The sequence below is a fragment of the Pimephales promelas genome, chromosome 19, assembly GCF_988280905.1.
Source record: "Pimephales promelas chromosome 19, fPimPro1.hap1.1, whole genome shotgun sequence".
NCBI lineage: Eukaryota > Metazoa > Chordata > Actinopteri > Cypriniformes > Leuciscidae > Pimephales > Pimephales promelas.
In genome coordinates this window covers 21318419-21334335 of record NC_142787.1, presented here as the reverse complement: position 1 = coordinate 21334335, position 15917 = coordinate 21318419, and the positions used below count along the sequence as shown (strand labels likewise).

The 15917-nt window shown below is 38.5% G+C and overlaps 1 protein-coding gene across 6 annotated transcripts in view; it reads right to left on the bottom strand.

Moving 5' to 3' along the window:
- vav2 (vav guanine nucleotide exchange factor 2) overlaps window positions 1-15917 on the bottom strand; it is a 178314-nt gene that overhangs the window by 37714 nt on the left and 124683 nt on the right. For all 6 annotated transcript variants that reach the window (XM_089123460.1, XM_089123461.1, XM_089123462.1 and 3 more), the window contains exons 3-4: window positions 15640-15698; window positions 6236-6304 (exon numbers count right to left, since the gene is read on the bottom strand). In XM_089123460.1, coding sequence (XP_088979586.1) covers window positions 6236-6304; window positions 15640-15698 — 128 coding nt within the window. The remainder of the gene's footprint in view (window positions 1-6235; window positions 6305-15639; window positions 15699-15917) is intronic.

The following is a 15917-nucleotide window of genomic DNA, read 5'->3' as shown; positions in this document are numbered from 1 at the left end:
TGAGTCTGAATCTGACCACCAAAACTTTAAAGGGTTAGTTCACCCAAAAATGAAAATTCTGTCAGTATTTACTCACCCTCATGTTGTTCCAACCCCGTAAGACCTTCGTTCATCTTCGGAACACAAATTAAGATATTTAGGATATTAAAATCGCTCCTGCATACAGTCCATAGGCTTCTTGAGGGACTGGCTCTTGCTGTCCTCGAAAAGTAATTGAAGACATCGTTAAAATAGTCCAAGTGACTACAGGGGCTCAATCTTAAGTTTATCAAACGACGAGAACACTTTTGTGCGCAAAAAAACAACAAAAATAACGACTTTATTTCAACTATTCACTTCTTTCTCCATAAGCCTATAGTCCGTTAACGTAGTGTGATTGCGTAGAGCTACGTCACACGTAGGCTCACTATTGGTCGACGCTGGTCATGTGTGTGTGATGCGTGTGACGTACAATAACAGAAGCTTACGCTATTAAACTAGTTAGCTGACTCGCGCAGAGGGAGAAATAAACGAATAGTTGAAATAAAGTCGTTATTTTTGTTGTTTTTTTGCGCACAAAAGTGTTCTCGTCGTTTGATAAACTTAAGATTGAGCCCCTGTAGTCACTTGGACTATTTTAACGATGTCTTTTATGACTTTTCGGGGACGGCAAGAGCCAGTCCCTCAAGAAGCCTATGGACTGTATGCAGGAGCGATTTTAATATCTTAAATATCTTAATTCGTTTTCCGAAGATGAACGAAGGTCTTACGGGGTTGGAACAACATGAGGGTGAGTAAATACTGACAGAATTTTCATTTTTGGGTGAACTAACCCTTTAAGATTAGACAAGACGGTTCATTTATATTATTATAAACATTGGAGAAAATGTAAAGCGCGGTTTGGCGGAAGCTCTGCTTTGGTTGCCATAGAAACATGACACGCGCTTGAGATTGCACTCCGATCGCATGGGTATTACCCTACAAATCGCTAGACGCGTATAATTACGTAGTTTGTGGGCATGTTCAGACGGTTTTATATAGCGATATAAGCGATGACTTTTGTGTGTTAAAAGCGGAGGTTTTACCGAGCCAGCGCCAGGGGGAAAAAGACCTCTATATACAAAGCCTGGGTCATGATCAACAAGCGGGAAGGCTACATCCATACTGCAAATTGCACCTGCATGGCAGGGTAACGTTAATTATTTATCATATTGGAGACGGATGCACTGTAGACTGATTGACTTGATGGTTATATTTCCCTAGAAAACAGGGTAATTATTGCTAAACTAAACGTGTGTCTGTCATTTCACCAATTATCGCTGAGATGTGTGGAAATCGCGTCAGTGCGTGATGTAAAAAAAAAAAAAAAAAAAAAAAACATAAAAAAACTCATAAAGACACAACACACGGTTAGAACAAGCATGCACAGTGTACATATCCGATGTACAAATACATAAAACAAAAATCATAGTAGGCATATTAGTATTTATCGTTAGTATTTATCACAAGTTAGTATTTATCGACGCAACAAGTAGGCATGTTGACGAGAAATTCTCCGGTAGCTGGTTTAAACTATGGTTACAGCACGATGGAATGAACTTTTCTGACCCCGACATGCGCACTGCGCACCGCATTTTTTTCTGTGACGTCAACCGTGAAGGGGTCTATATGTTGCTTCAATGAGCAATAGCTGTGCTAATGCTAGCACAGTATCAAGAAACAACCTATTTGCATGTAAAATCTGCAGAAAGTCTTTTCAATGTACATAAATAAATGAATGTCAAACACTAACAGGTCTTTACCATTTACTCAAAATCACAGACTTTAATATAAATTAATCTACTTAACTGAGCTGAAATACCTTAAAAAAACATTGACTAAGTCAAATAAAATGTTTTAAATGAAGATAAATTAATTGTAAAATAAAATCAAAATTACATTTTTTTTAGTGTAAAAAAACGTTCATTTTGTTGAAATCTTTGTCATATGCTACCTATAGAATGGCTTGTGAGGGCTAAATAAACAGTGATGTGGCATGTTGATGGAAACGTGGATTCTTGGAGCAGCAAACTAATTGGTTGAGATGTTCTGCACCTTATTTGAGGATTCTATTGAATGTTAGTTAAATTTCCAAACCTGTCCATCATCTTGACTAAATAGGTCGCTGGCTGCAGAGTTCAATCTGAAGTGCCAGGAGAGACAGGTGCCAATGGCAGTAGTTTGTACCTCTCGAAGGCTTAGAGAGTGCTTTGGCCTTAGGCTCCACGACCCACAATGCCTCAGGTGAGAATGTAACATAGCAGCAACCAGTTAGGATGAAGTAAATCATTGCTGACATGATGTACATCCAAACATCTGATTGCTATTTGATGGAGAAAGAGGCAGCCTGCTTGCTAAAATTGAACAATTTCATGCTTTGCCAATTTTTGGATGAACACATGAAATATAGTGGAAAGTGACAACGATGCTGAGAAATCCAGTATGGCTGGATTGGATGTGAACAGATTTATAATAACCCAAAATTAACAACCCTGACATATTTATACCACTCAATTACCAACAGTAGTCAGTTCGGATCAGTGCACACCTCAAGACCACAGTCACTGGCTCAGTACCCGTTAACATGTCAAAAAACAGAGGTGTGTGTAAAATAAACGCAATAGTTTGTGATGGCGCTCCCCTTCTGAATTACTGTAACATCATTTCAGAAACACATTGGCCCATCATGTGCAACTCGCAGAAAACAACAAAGTATCTAAAATAAAAGAAAATGTAAATGTTTAAATTTTTAATCCAGACTGTGAAAATGCATCTAAATGTCAATTCAAATGAAGCTTCTGTTTCCTCTGCATTGCAAAGATACATTTTGTTGACACTGATTTCATTTGATTGGTAAAAGCCCTTTTGTGCTTTATTATTCTTATTGAATTTATTGATTAAATGTAATAATTTTTACACAAAAGGTGATGCATACACATTTTTAGTTTAGAAATATGATTTATAAAGATAAAACGGCCATAAGAGGTAAAAATCAATTTAAGCTTATTGGAAAAGTTCAATTCTGTCACTGCTGCGAACTGACCACCACACAAAATATGAAGAATATCAAAAGCTTTAGGAGTCAGCTGTCCATGGTAGTCCTAAATCTGCCAAGGTACCAGCACACTCAGCAAAATATACTATAAACATCATTATGAATAAAATCCCAGAAAATATCAAGATCCAATTGTTTTGTCGATGTCGCACACCCCTAACTTGACTGTACTTAAATTCCTCACAGTTTCATTTAAAACTGCTGGCTCATCTCACACTGAAGAGCAAAACCCGACTAAAGAGCTTCTTCAACATCATTAACCTTTCACAAAAGCACCTTGATTAGCACTTTCTGCCTTTTATCTCTTCAAACGAACCACACGCTTTACTTCAATAGCTGAAAAAACACGACAATATTATTGAGGATTCATTCCCACTCTCTTTGGCCCCACATATGGCACAATGTTGAGAAACATCTCCAATCTAATAGAAACAGACACAGGGCTTACATGAATGAGGTTCAGTAGCACTGCAGAAAACCCTTTCATGCATATTTCCATTAAAGCAGACAATCATATCACAGTCCAATTAAGAGAGCTCCGAACAGCCTGATGAAAGTGCTTGTTAAACTGTGTCCCGGCACATCATATCAGGGACCTTTCCATTAATAAGACGGCAGTGTTGTGCTGGAATTGAACCGTATTTATGGCTGTAAAAGGTCATGGGTGCATGGATGGGTAGTTTCATTCATTTGCTCATATTCACTGTTCCATCACTGGCAGCGCAGAGAGTGCTTGTGGTCTGGCTGTGGGTTTAACCTCTATTAGATTTGGCACCGATTTGCGTTTCAACATGAATCTGCATGTAAAGAGGGGTCAGATGGCAGAGGGATATCAAGAACTTTGAAAGAGGTCAGCAATCACTTGAGGCCATGTCAGGAAGCGTTTGAAGTCGGATACGGATCAGTGCAAGAGGCCGTAGACAATGTAAATGTCAAAGGCCCACATATGGCCTCTCATAGACCAAGACTAAACGGTAAAGATGGCTCAATGCCGCGGGGATAGTGTGAGAGAGTTTGGAGCACGTTGATGGAATTCTTACATTTGGTGATAATGTGTTTTTTTATGCCTTGATGTTTTGAAAATAGAATTAGATAGAATAGACTGTTACTTTCGACTGTCAGGTCATTTTTTAATTATTAATAATACCTCATCTATGTCTCCCAGCTAGATAACATTATCTTGGTGACAAATCATCATAATTTGCCATAATACTGTAAAATCAAGCTAAAAAAAGATGTACAAGATCAATGAAATGTAATATTTTCAGTGGTATCGCAGTAGCGTGGGTTTCCCCATGCTGCCTTGCCGCAGTGTGATTTTATTCACGCTGCTAGGCAGCCTGGACACCATGAATCAGATTTTAACCTTAGATAGGAAACCAAATCACAGAACGGGGAGGGAGCAGCAAGACAATGATGACGTATGCGACATACCGAAGCAGTTCATCTATGGATCCATCAAGGCAGCGGATGCGAAGTTACATTCTCAATGAAAAATCATTGTATTAGCCTGGTCATGCAATTATTAGCCTGGGTTTCCCCATGCTACCTTGCCGCAGTGCGATTTTATTTATTCTCAATGTATCGTACGTCATCTGGTATCATTGAACCGATAAGATGCACCAGTACAGGCGCATTTGATAGACATTCGTAGCACCTAATAACATGGCTCTGGGCTCAAAATGAATATGTGGTTACCAGACCACGTCCCATTCTCAACGATACATGGTCTGGCGTTAACCAGGCTAGGTATCGCAGTCTAACTGGCCTAAAACTCAGTGCCCCGGGTCAACCTTATTGTTGAGCTCTGAAATAGGGACACCATGGAGCAGACAATACCACCATTTTGCATGTTTCTTTGTTGCTCTCATGTGTAAATTACAAAGCAGTCCTGTTCACTAAGAGCCACACCATTCATTTACAGCAATATAGATGTTATAGCAAATTTTTTGCTTGGTTCCCAGGTGTCATATCCTGAACCTGTCCCTTTCCAACCATCATTTCTCTTTATAATGTCCTATAAAAACCCTCCATCAAAACAAGGTAGTGATAATAATATGCATGGTCCAGGAAAGGGGTTTGAAATCTGATGAATCTGTAGCGTGATCAATCTTGAAGACGTTCACAATCAAATTTAAGTGAATCGCAGACATTGTAACCTTATTTTTCCTCCGTAGGTAAATATATCCACACAGCTTTCAGTTGGCAGGACTGTTTGAAGTTATAAACACGTTAGAGCAAAAAAAAAAAAAAAAAGAAACTTGGGTGAATGCGAAAATATAGAGCAGGATGTGCTTCACATTAAAAATAGTTGTTAAGTGCCTTGTTTTTGTTTGCCCTGAATAAAACATGGTCTACCCTCGCTTCATATTGGCTCAAAAATGCATGTACACAACCGTTTGAGTTGTGACAGAGGTTCATCTCAATTTACAGCTCCACAGATGTTTCTTACAGGCATTGTGAGAAGTGTAATGTATGCAGCCTGTGCAAACACGTCTGTGTCACGCAGTTCTCTGCAGATGAATGACACCTATCCGCCCTGCTACCTAATTATTCATAATTAATCAGCCAAGAATCAGGGCTGTCAACACACAACCCCCTCCCTCACTCTCGCTCACTCGTCGTCTTAACGCCCACACTACCAGCCAGCCATACTCTGAGCATGGTATCCAAAAGAGTGTTTAACGCCTGGCAATTTGTGCAAGTGATTACACCAGCTAGACACTAAGGACACAAGATGTGATGGTATATGAATAAATAGATAAATACAGGGTTACTGTAGGTATCTTCAAATGAAATTGAATGCCTTTTTATTGCCATTTTAAAATGTTTAAATGCCATGTATGCCCCATGACTAACCACGTGTATATACAGTATATACACACACACTAATTTCAACGTTATTTGTAGAATTTGTATGAACAATTTATTACAGATGATCCTTTAACTTGTTGAAGTTTTGGAGTGATTATAAGAGCATTTGTGTTTAGTTTGTTTAGGGGCCTAGGGCAACCAAAGCACTAGAGCCAGCCCTGATGAAAAGTAAAAATGGGTGGATTATCATGTAGAGCCTGGACTTTTTACACACAACTTTTGGGTTAAATCCCACCTTGTTTTTGCTAATTGCCATTATACTCTTTTTCTATGATTTAAAACACTTACTCAGCCAACTCCTCCAAGCTCCGGTACACATCATCTTCATTCAGCGCAGTGTCCTCTGATGGAAACGGCCTAGGGGGAGGGGGAGAAAGAGAGAGAGAGAGAGAGAGAGAGAGAGAGAGAGGGGAGAGCATTAGCCACTGCACAGAGAAGGAAAAAAATATCATGATTCACTCCTCAACATCCATAATTCAACAGGTGGGTTTATTCATGAACAGCTCCTCCATGATTGACATTTGTAACAATATGACAGATGTTTCAAAGGCACTTATCTGATTTCTGACAGAATACGGTTGGAACAGTGAAAAGGCCATGGCAGGACTGAATGACACAGGCTTTTGCAGTTTGACAGGAACACCTAAATGCAAACACTTCAGCCTCTTTCTCAATAACTGCGTGTCAGACTCCTCAGAGAGCTGACCCGCTGGGGGTTTTAAATCCAGGGCTCACGAACATTCACCAGCCAATTAGAAAGCTGCAAATGGAGGACCGATCAATTATTCGATTAATGGCATGGCACTTCCTCTAGAGATCTCATCAAATCACTTAATCTTGCACATTATGTGGGGCAAAAGGTGCTATGTGGTATGCAAAAAACATGAGGCATGGAAAATAAAGTGAATTTCAGGCAAGCCGTGTCACTTTCACTTTAGCATGTATAGGGTACGCCTCAAAGTCACAACATTTAATAGATGTGATTCTCAACTTTGAATTATGCACTCTTCCCGTGCAACACAAAACATCATGGCTTGTGGAGCTCTTCAGATCATGTTTGGAAAGAGCCCTATATTACATACGATTATACAAAATATCACACAAGAAACAGTGTGTTATGGCCATTTATCACCACAGATGTGATTAGCAGGCAAGGATGGGATATTTCTCTTACACAAACGTTCAATAAACAAGTAGTTAAGCAACTTACATTTTAGACACAACATTGCCAAATAATTTTCTTGTTTTTACTGTCAAGAAAAACAAAACATCCAAACAAACCCACAGCAGAATTACTGCAACATGCATTTCTAATGATTCAATACGTTCAATGATTCATGCATAAGGCCATGTGTCCACCAAAGTGTTTTTCTACGCGCCTGGCGTATGTTTTCAATTGTTTTCAACGGGAGCGCCGCGTTTTTTAAGCACAATGAACGTGACGAGGTGCTGAGTGTTTTTTTCACGTTGAAGCGCCGAGTGTCCAGCGTTTCTTACTGGTCGTCGAGAGTTGAAAAAGTTCAACTTTGGATAAAACGCAGCATTCATCACTGTCACTTTTTAGCCAACCGTCCAATCACAGTGGAGGAGGGGCGGGACTAATACCACACTGACCAACAGTCACAACTTTCTGTACAACGACATCAACCGGCAGAGCTAACCGAACAAAATGGATGAAAAATACATTTTTAGTATGAAACAAATTATCTGTGAAATCAGTTACAAGTAAACTGTGCTGCAGATATTCTGCATCATAGCAACGAAACGTCTCAACGGAAAAAAAACATGCGCTGCCAAAACGCTCTCAAGCGCCCAAAGCACGCTTTGGTGGACACGTGGCCTAAAGACAGTCTCTTGTTTTGTTTCTGAAAGAATCATCATTTTGAAACAAATCAATTCGGTTGAGTGAATGACCCACTCATAAGAATGGTTAGCTGTTTTTTTTTTTTAAGTAAAATAATCAGAGTTTTAGAACAAATCGTTTAAATTAATGATTTAATGACTCACTGATACATGAAGTTATAAACTTCCATTTACCAAGGTCTCCTAACTGACTGTTCCAAGATGGTGGTGATATTCGCATATAGTTATGAACAGGCACAGAGCATTGACATTTTCTTCAGAAAATTTTAAAATAAAGTTCAATGTCATGTTGACAGAAGGCCATCTCTTCAATCATAACTACGCTGTATTTCTGTCTCTACGGAGATGTCAAAGAGCAGGGATGGAGAGAGAAAAGGAGAGAGAGAGAGAGAGAGAGAGAGAGAGAGAGAGAGAGAGGGAGGGAGGGAGAGAGAGAGAGAGAGAGAGAGAGAGGGAGGGAGGGAGAGAGAGAGAGAGAGAGAGAGAGAGAGAGAGAGAGAGAGAGAGAGAGAGAGAGAGAGAGAGAGAGAGAGAGAGAGAGAGCTATAGGGTAGGAAAGACTCTGACCTTGAGTGATATTACTAGAGGGATTTAGCATGATCAAAGCAAACTGTCACTTGTTTTTTTTTTGTGGACATTTTTTTTTCTTGGGGTCAAATGCACTAAGAGCCCCCCTTCTTAACCAATAGTGACATCGGACATCCTCACCCACACAAAAGCAAGCTAACAAACACACATGCACTCTGACAATGTGACCAACTCCTAACCTCACACCTCGCAACAACAAGACACTTGAGGATGCTTTCTGATAGACAGAGAGAGAGAGAGAGAGAGAGAGAGAGAGAGAGAATGAGAGAGAGAGAGAGAGATGCTCTCTGACAGCTAACAGAGCACACAACCATTAGCTTTTAACATTAAAGCTGCTGCCAGTTAGCCCATAGACAGATATAGATCATATGGCTGTGTATATACGTCAAATCGATGCACATACAATTCGCACATATAAAAATAGACATGAATGGAGTGTTTAACTGCAGCAGGTGTTGCGAAAAACCTGTCGACTCTCAAACACTTTGATAAGATTTTACGAAAACGAAAAGATTTTTAAAAAAATGTCACCATGACAAGCTTAATTGTAGATGGCATCCACAACATTAATTTTCTCTTCATTATAATGCAGCATCACATTCATTGTTGGCAGGAAAACATCCTCTAAATGAATGGATTACTTATTTGAGGTGAAAGTATATACGTTTCGCTCAGATGTATTTTATTAAAACAAGGATTTGTGATGAGATACTATAACCATTCTGAACTCATAACACAAAGATGCTGCATCGCATGATGAAATAATTGCTGATAGCAAAATAATTAGCCTGCTTACAAGGCTTCATCAAATGAATCACTAATTAAACGTCTTGGTTTAAAAGGACTTCCTCATCATCTGCTTCAGGCGTGTTTATAATAAAAGAAGGTTAAACCTGCTCACTAATGTCATGCTAATTAATCACGTGAATTAAACCCTGCTTCCTGGATACCACTCTCCTGTCAAAGCAAAGGTAAGGTTATCTAGTTACTGTTTCTATGGGTTTGAAAAAATACCACTGTTTGCTCATCTAAACTGTTTGCAAATTACATCTAACTTAAATAACATTCTGAATGGATATATCTGGAAAGATGTTACTAATGGATTATTTATCTATAACACACCCTTCTACTGTAGTTCTGCTGATCTAGAGTCAGATTCTAACCGTTAAATGCTGTATTTGTGACCAATCGCAAAACAAACAGATAAAAGATGTATTTAATTTCATAAAAAGAAACAAATGCAGTAATGTGTGTCCAACTTTTAAATGGTGCAGGTACTATGGCACAATGGCCTACAGTGGTGTGATTCATTTGTCGACATCAAATATTCACACAGGGCCAATTAGGAGTCTTTGTGTTTTAGCTAAAATCATTCACTTCTTAATAAAACACCAGGTAACGTCTACTGTATATTCACCCAAACAAAAATGTAAGAGCTGTGACAAACCTGGTCATTTGAAATCAGAATAAAATGAAAGCTGCTCCCATCCCTCAGTGATTACAGCCTAAAACACATCAGGCAAATACTCGCTTTAATTGGATTTTGCAGACACATTTCTGCAGACACACAAACTCTATTCAATTCCATTTATGTCCAAGAAAACAGTATCCGTGGGGTTTTATCTCACAGAAGCAGATATGTGCTCTCTATTCTGCGAGCGACGGCTCAGAAAAGCTTGAAGAATATTAAAACATCTGAAGCGTTCAAGGTTTGCTTCATGAAGTGAAAAAGTGAAAAGTGAAACTTATACATTTTCTATTAGGTTACACAAGATTATGATATGATATGACAACATGTTGTAAAGACATGTTGTATATTGCACGTGTTTTTTTGTAATAATTATACAATAAATAATTGAGCAAAAATTTCCCAAAAAGTCTCATTTTGCATAGGCTAGTTTTTGTATAAACCTACTCATGCTATTAAGGCTTTAACAATACAAATGCACAACTCTGTCAAAAAATTCAGTGATTCTTTCTGCAGGTTACCTTGTTACACCAATAGGTGGTGACAAATAACTGCCTTTATGAAAGAGTCACTGACTGAATCATTAAAACGATCATTTCAAAAACAGCGATTCATTCAGTAAGGACAGGTCCTTCATTCAACCGAACTGATTTGCTCAAGCATGCCTATTCACAGGAACAAAAAAAGGACAAAAATACACAAAGTAACTGTATATATTGTGCAGGCTACTAAATATTAACGTCTTATTAAACTATTGTACAAAAACAATAATCGCACTTTCAGTCTTTCTGCATTATGATGTATAAAGACGGAGCAAGTTTTGACGAGATTATGAAGACAAACCTTCTTTAAATAATGTGCCTTGTGGTAAAATAAAACTAGAAATGTGTATTTAGAAAATAATACAATAAAAATGTACTTCATAATTAAAATAAAACTACGTATGTTTTAATCCGATAACATTTTATAATGTAAAATGTGATTCTTTATTCAAGACTACAATCCCTCCTGATGCCTTTTCTTTCCTCTCATAGGTAATGTCTCTGATTTCTCATCATCAGAGTAAAACTGCAAGCAAAATGTCAGATTATATTGATCTTCTATAAAAAGCAGGAATCCAGTAATCCCTCAGTATCCAAAGCAGCCCAGAGCACCTGATCCTGCCTGGATTATATTGGAATATCACTGGAAGGATGATCAGGGGAGAGCATCTATCTGATAACTCCACCAGCAGACTCTGGGTTTCTCTCAGGACTTAGTCAGATACAGACTCAGTGAGATACAGCCCTTTCACATTGCATTGAAGAGCAGTGTCCATCACCACATGAATCAATAAAGCAGAAAGCTGAGTGGATGCGGGGGATTATCTGATGGTTACAAGAAGATTCAATCTGCTCCGCAATCTCTGTCTTCGATAAAACGGCAGGAGCAAAACCATTCATGTAATGCACATTATGCTTTGTTATTCTTTTGTTATGCTTGTCCCACTAAAACCCTCCTACATATAAGTGTTAAACATCATTTAAAACTGTTTAATGTCTTTTATTTGTGTACACTCATAATAAAAACACAATGTTTTTCATAAAATAAAGAAAACAAACATGATGCGATTCTCCCGTCTCTCTCAATGTGAAGTTCATTCTGAAATGCAACAGAAAATGTCTTTACGAAGCTTGAAGTCCCCATTTTCAAATGATGTAAATATCAAAAACAAATATTCTCTGTTTAAGTAATTCGTATGAAAGCAACGACATGTACCAGCCCAAGCTGATTACCGCTAATGTGACCACGCCCACACGTGCATGATCTGTTCATATGCAAATGATCCAGGAGGAACACAGAGCTGTTACCGCCCTCATCACCTCGTAGGCTCATGAGTATTTATTCATGGTGAATATTATAATGTTTAGACCTGTGTTTACAGTTAAATACTGTGTTTGTGGATATGTATAATACGGTAAGAACAGTGTTTCATAGTTTGGAGCGGCTCGATCGCTTCAGTTTGATTCACTCACGCTGATGTTATTCTAGGCAAATATTCTAGGCTATGTGATGCAATTTTCAAAAGCCTTGTGAAGAAATAATTAGTATGGGTTTCATGACCTTATTTCAGTGACAATGTGTTTTAGCTTTTTCACAAACCATGCATAAACTCAAATCACATTATCTCAAAACTAAACACTTTTCCATACATGCTGCTGCTGAATATTACTATAGAAGAGTTTGTGCTGAATAGAGTGTAATCAGACTCTAGTCATGAAAATGTCACAAGTATCAGAAGAAAAAAAAAGCATAAATGTCAGAGCATGTCAGAACACTTCCAGGGCCCAGAAAACACCTCAGACCCCAGAGGAATAAGACATGACAGCACCATCTTGCATGTGATGTGTGTGCACATCCATAATGCATAGCAATCTATGAGTAAATGGATGATGAAGCTAAATTGTGCATGTCTAAGGCATACAGTGGCTCTGTGCATGAATGACTGCTTCATGTAGCTATAGCGTATTTTTGGTATACAATATGGCATTATACAGGCCGTTGTTCACATGTCAGTGGGTAAAAAAAAAAAAATAAAGTAAAAATGTGTGTTAGAGAGAGAGAAATCTTGCCCGTGTCTCCAGTAACCTATTACTAAACTATGTTTTTTTTTTGTTTTTTTTTCCAAACAACCATTCAGGTTGTTAAATCAATGGGTGACAGCCTTTAACACCTATTGACAACATAATTTATGAAAAATACAAATATTTGTGTTGACAAAATCATTTCTAAATAATTTCAAAACTTCCCTTTCTAATTTAAAAATTCAAGTATCAGAGAGATTTTAAATGTGTATCTGGTCTAAAATGGAGTAAGTTGACTATTGGCATTTTTTTTTACCTTTAGGGATACAACAGCTTGTCTCTGGGCAGTACTCCAAAAGGATAACTCTGTACCTTATCTACCCCTAAAAGATACATTTTAGTACTCTTGAGTAGTAATACGCATTAACTACACATTACTAAAATTAGCTTTTATGGGTAAATAGGGTACAAAGTTGACCCTGTCAACATGGGTGTTCCAAATCAGTGACTTATGAACTTTAATGTCAGTAACAGAAGGATAGCTCACTAGTAGGTTTTGGATTAAAGTTAGTTTTTGCATGTTAGTTCCTGGTGCTAAACAATGCAGCACACAAATACAGTAAAATGAGGGTGATTTGCCTCATATACTGTGATCTGCACATAGACCATTTATTTAGTGATAAATAAAATCCGAGTAAATTTAAGAGAGCATTGGTTCAGATACAGGTACATGCTATGCTGAGAAGAGGAAAACCAGAGATCATGTCAACAGGTGTTGCACTAAAAACACTTTGCCTTTCCGTGTTCCTGCTCCTTATTAAAAGGCCTTTTTATTGAAGCAGGACCTCCATATGTAAAATTGGTGGTCTATATCTAAAGGTGTGACTGTGTTACTTAAAACAGTCTAGATGTATAATAGAAAACAAAGTACACTTGAACAATAAAAACAGAGTAACATTTCTGTTTTGATCGCCAGTTGGATTTTGTGTAGACGGGAAAGCCCAAGAGAAAGAGGATGTGGTCACAGCTGAAAAAAAGATGTTCATTGTGAATAATGTCACAGTGTCGGTCCATGAAGCGGCACTCTGTATCTTGTGATGGCTAATTAATTAACAGGCATTCAGAATAACCATTAACCAAAGAAGTCAAAGAGCAAAATGATGCTATGGAGGTGTCTCTCTCTCTAGGGTCTTTCTTTAAAGGTGCAATGTGTAATATTTTTGAGGATCTATTGACAGAAATGCAATATAAGATCCATAACTATGTGTTCAGTGGTGTATAAAGACCTTACTCAACGAACCGTTGTTTTTATTACCTTAGAATGAGACATTTATATCTCCATAACCACGGCCACCCTCTTCTATGAAGGTCGACATATTGTGACATCATGTTTCTACCGTAGCCGACAGTGAAGAAACATTGCGTGTTTCGTACATACCTTGAAAGAGAATCCACAGAAAGCTAGAAGCTAGCCATAGACACTGTGAGTAGTAACTTTTCCCTTGTCAGTGGTGTAAAATATGTAGTTGGATTGTTTCATGCAACTTAGTTCTTCTCCCTTGCTGTGTTGTGGCTTTAACAATCAGCTGATTAGTACTACTGACCGTAAAACAGTAACGTTACAGGAGTCACCAACCCAAAAAAAAAACAAAAAAATATTTTTATTCATTATTATTTATTAATTTCTGTGTAGTAAATGGTGTCTGGGGATGTGGAGACGCACGCACTGTTACAAATCACGCTATTTTTGCCGCACGCACCTTTGCGCTCATGCGAACACGTCAAGTATACAATGCTTTACGCTTTAACCAGCTCATCCACACATCCATCCCTTGCTTAAAATCTGTGTCAGGGTGTGAATTGGGCTCGAATTGGTTTAAAATTGACAAAATCCTTAATAATATATACACTAGAGAAGAACTTGTGGTTATGGAGGGGTGGGACATTTCCCAAATGCGCCAATCACAAAACACTGGTCCAGCTAACCAATCACAGCACATTTCGTATTTCGGAAGGAGGGGCATTTTGTAAAACTATAACATTTATTTTTATTTTTTATATATAAATAAATTCAATAAAGCATGAAAACATTCTAGTACACCCCAAAAACAGGGAATAATAGGAGACTTTTAATAAAACAATGCAACCAAACTGTGCAAAGAAAACCCTGTCTATTGATTGTTTGCGAGAATGTGGCTGATTTTCAAGCCCTGTCAGGAAAAACATCTGCATGCAGCTTTAAACCAAATCCAAAAGCCTGTCCGAGGAATAATCCAAACAAGACAGAGACATTTCTTGCTTTTTGAGATGCTTGAAGGGGAAATAAAACAGAAAGCTAATTTTATTCAGCCTTAATTCTACGGCACAAAATTGTAAAACAGACTAAAATAAAAGGTCTTTTTAAAGAAATGTGGGTTACAGTCGGCCTAACAACTAAAGCATATGCCGTTTCCGCCCGCAAAGCTGTGACACACATCTTGGTATCAATGAAAACAAAGCTGCCTTTCATTGCTTGCTGTATACAGCCAGGAAATTATGCGACTATAACTCCCAAAATCCAGTGCACTTAAAACGTCAAGTGTAAAAGACTTGCTCAGGGTGCAAATTTGACTTACATTAGTCACAGTAGATTCATCTGCCGCCACAATCCATCTTAAAATCTTTCCTCCAACTACTTCAAACTTTTACAATGGAGAATCAATACATTTTTCCTGAACAAAAGCTTCAGTCCAGACTTTTGACAAATCAACGGGCAGTATTTTGGTCATCCCTGTCCCCACCGGAAGTGATTTAGGCACCCCTCAGTCTGTTACGCTTTACTGACTACCTCGATCGCCTCCGCCCCGCTCTGGCAAAACGCCTAATGGCTCGCTCCATCAGCTCATTACCTCGTCGGATAAAAGGCTTTATTTGCGAAGCAGGGCGAACAGACTGGCCAAATAATGAGACAGGAAGTGATCCCAGTCGCCTATAAAGCAGGGAGGCAGGTTCCACCCCGCTAAAACACCTGAGGGGAGCGACAACCACACACTTCATGGGTTTTGGCTCAGAGGTTTCGCACATATGCGGTGGTCTGTGCCAACTGCTTTTACCTGCGGGCCCACTGAATGGAGCCACATAAAAGGTGCAGCCCAAAAAATATTCCTAAAGACTCGAGACACACCATTACTGAAAGGAAACACAATCAGCATGTGGAGGAAATTAATTACCTGATGCCTTTGATCTGTGCAATGCTGTTGTGGGATATTCTGGACAGCGCAGAGATCACCTGTGGAACAAGAGAAGGTTTGGGTTAGCCAAAGAAACTTCACTTAATGCAATTTACAGCTAAATCACATCAAATCATCTGGTGGACTTTGTTTGCAAGCACTCAAGTTACTTGCACATGTGCTACTGTATTGCTACTAAATAGGGTTGCAGCCCTAACTATGTCACATGGACAGTCGAATATATACGGACGGCCGGAATATATTTTGGGCTTAAAACT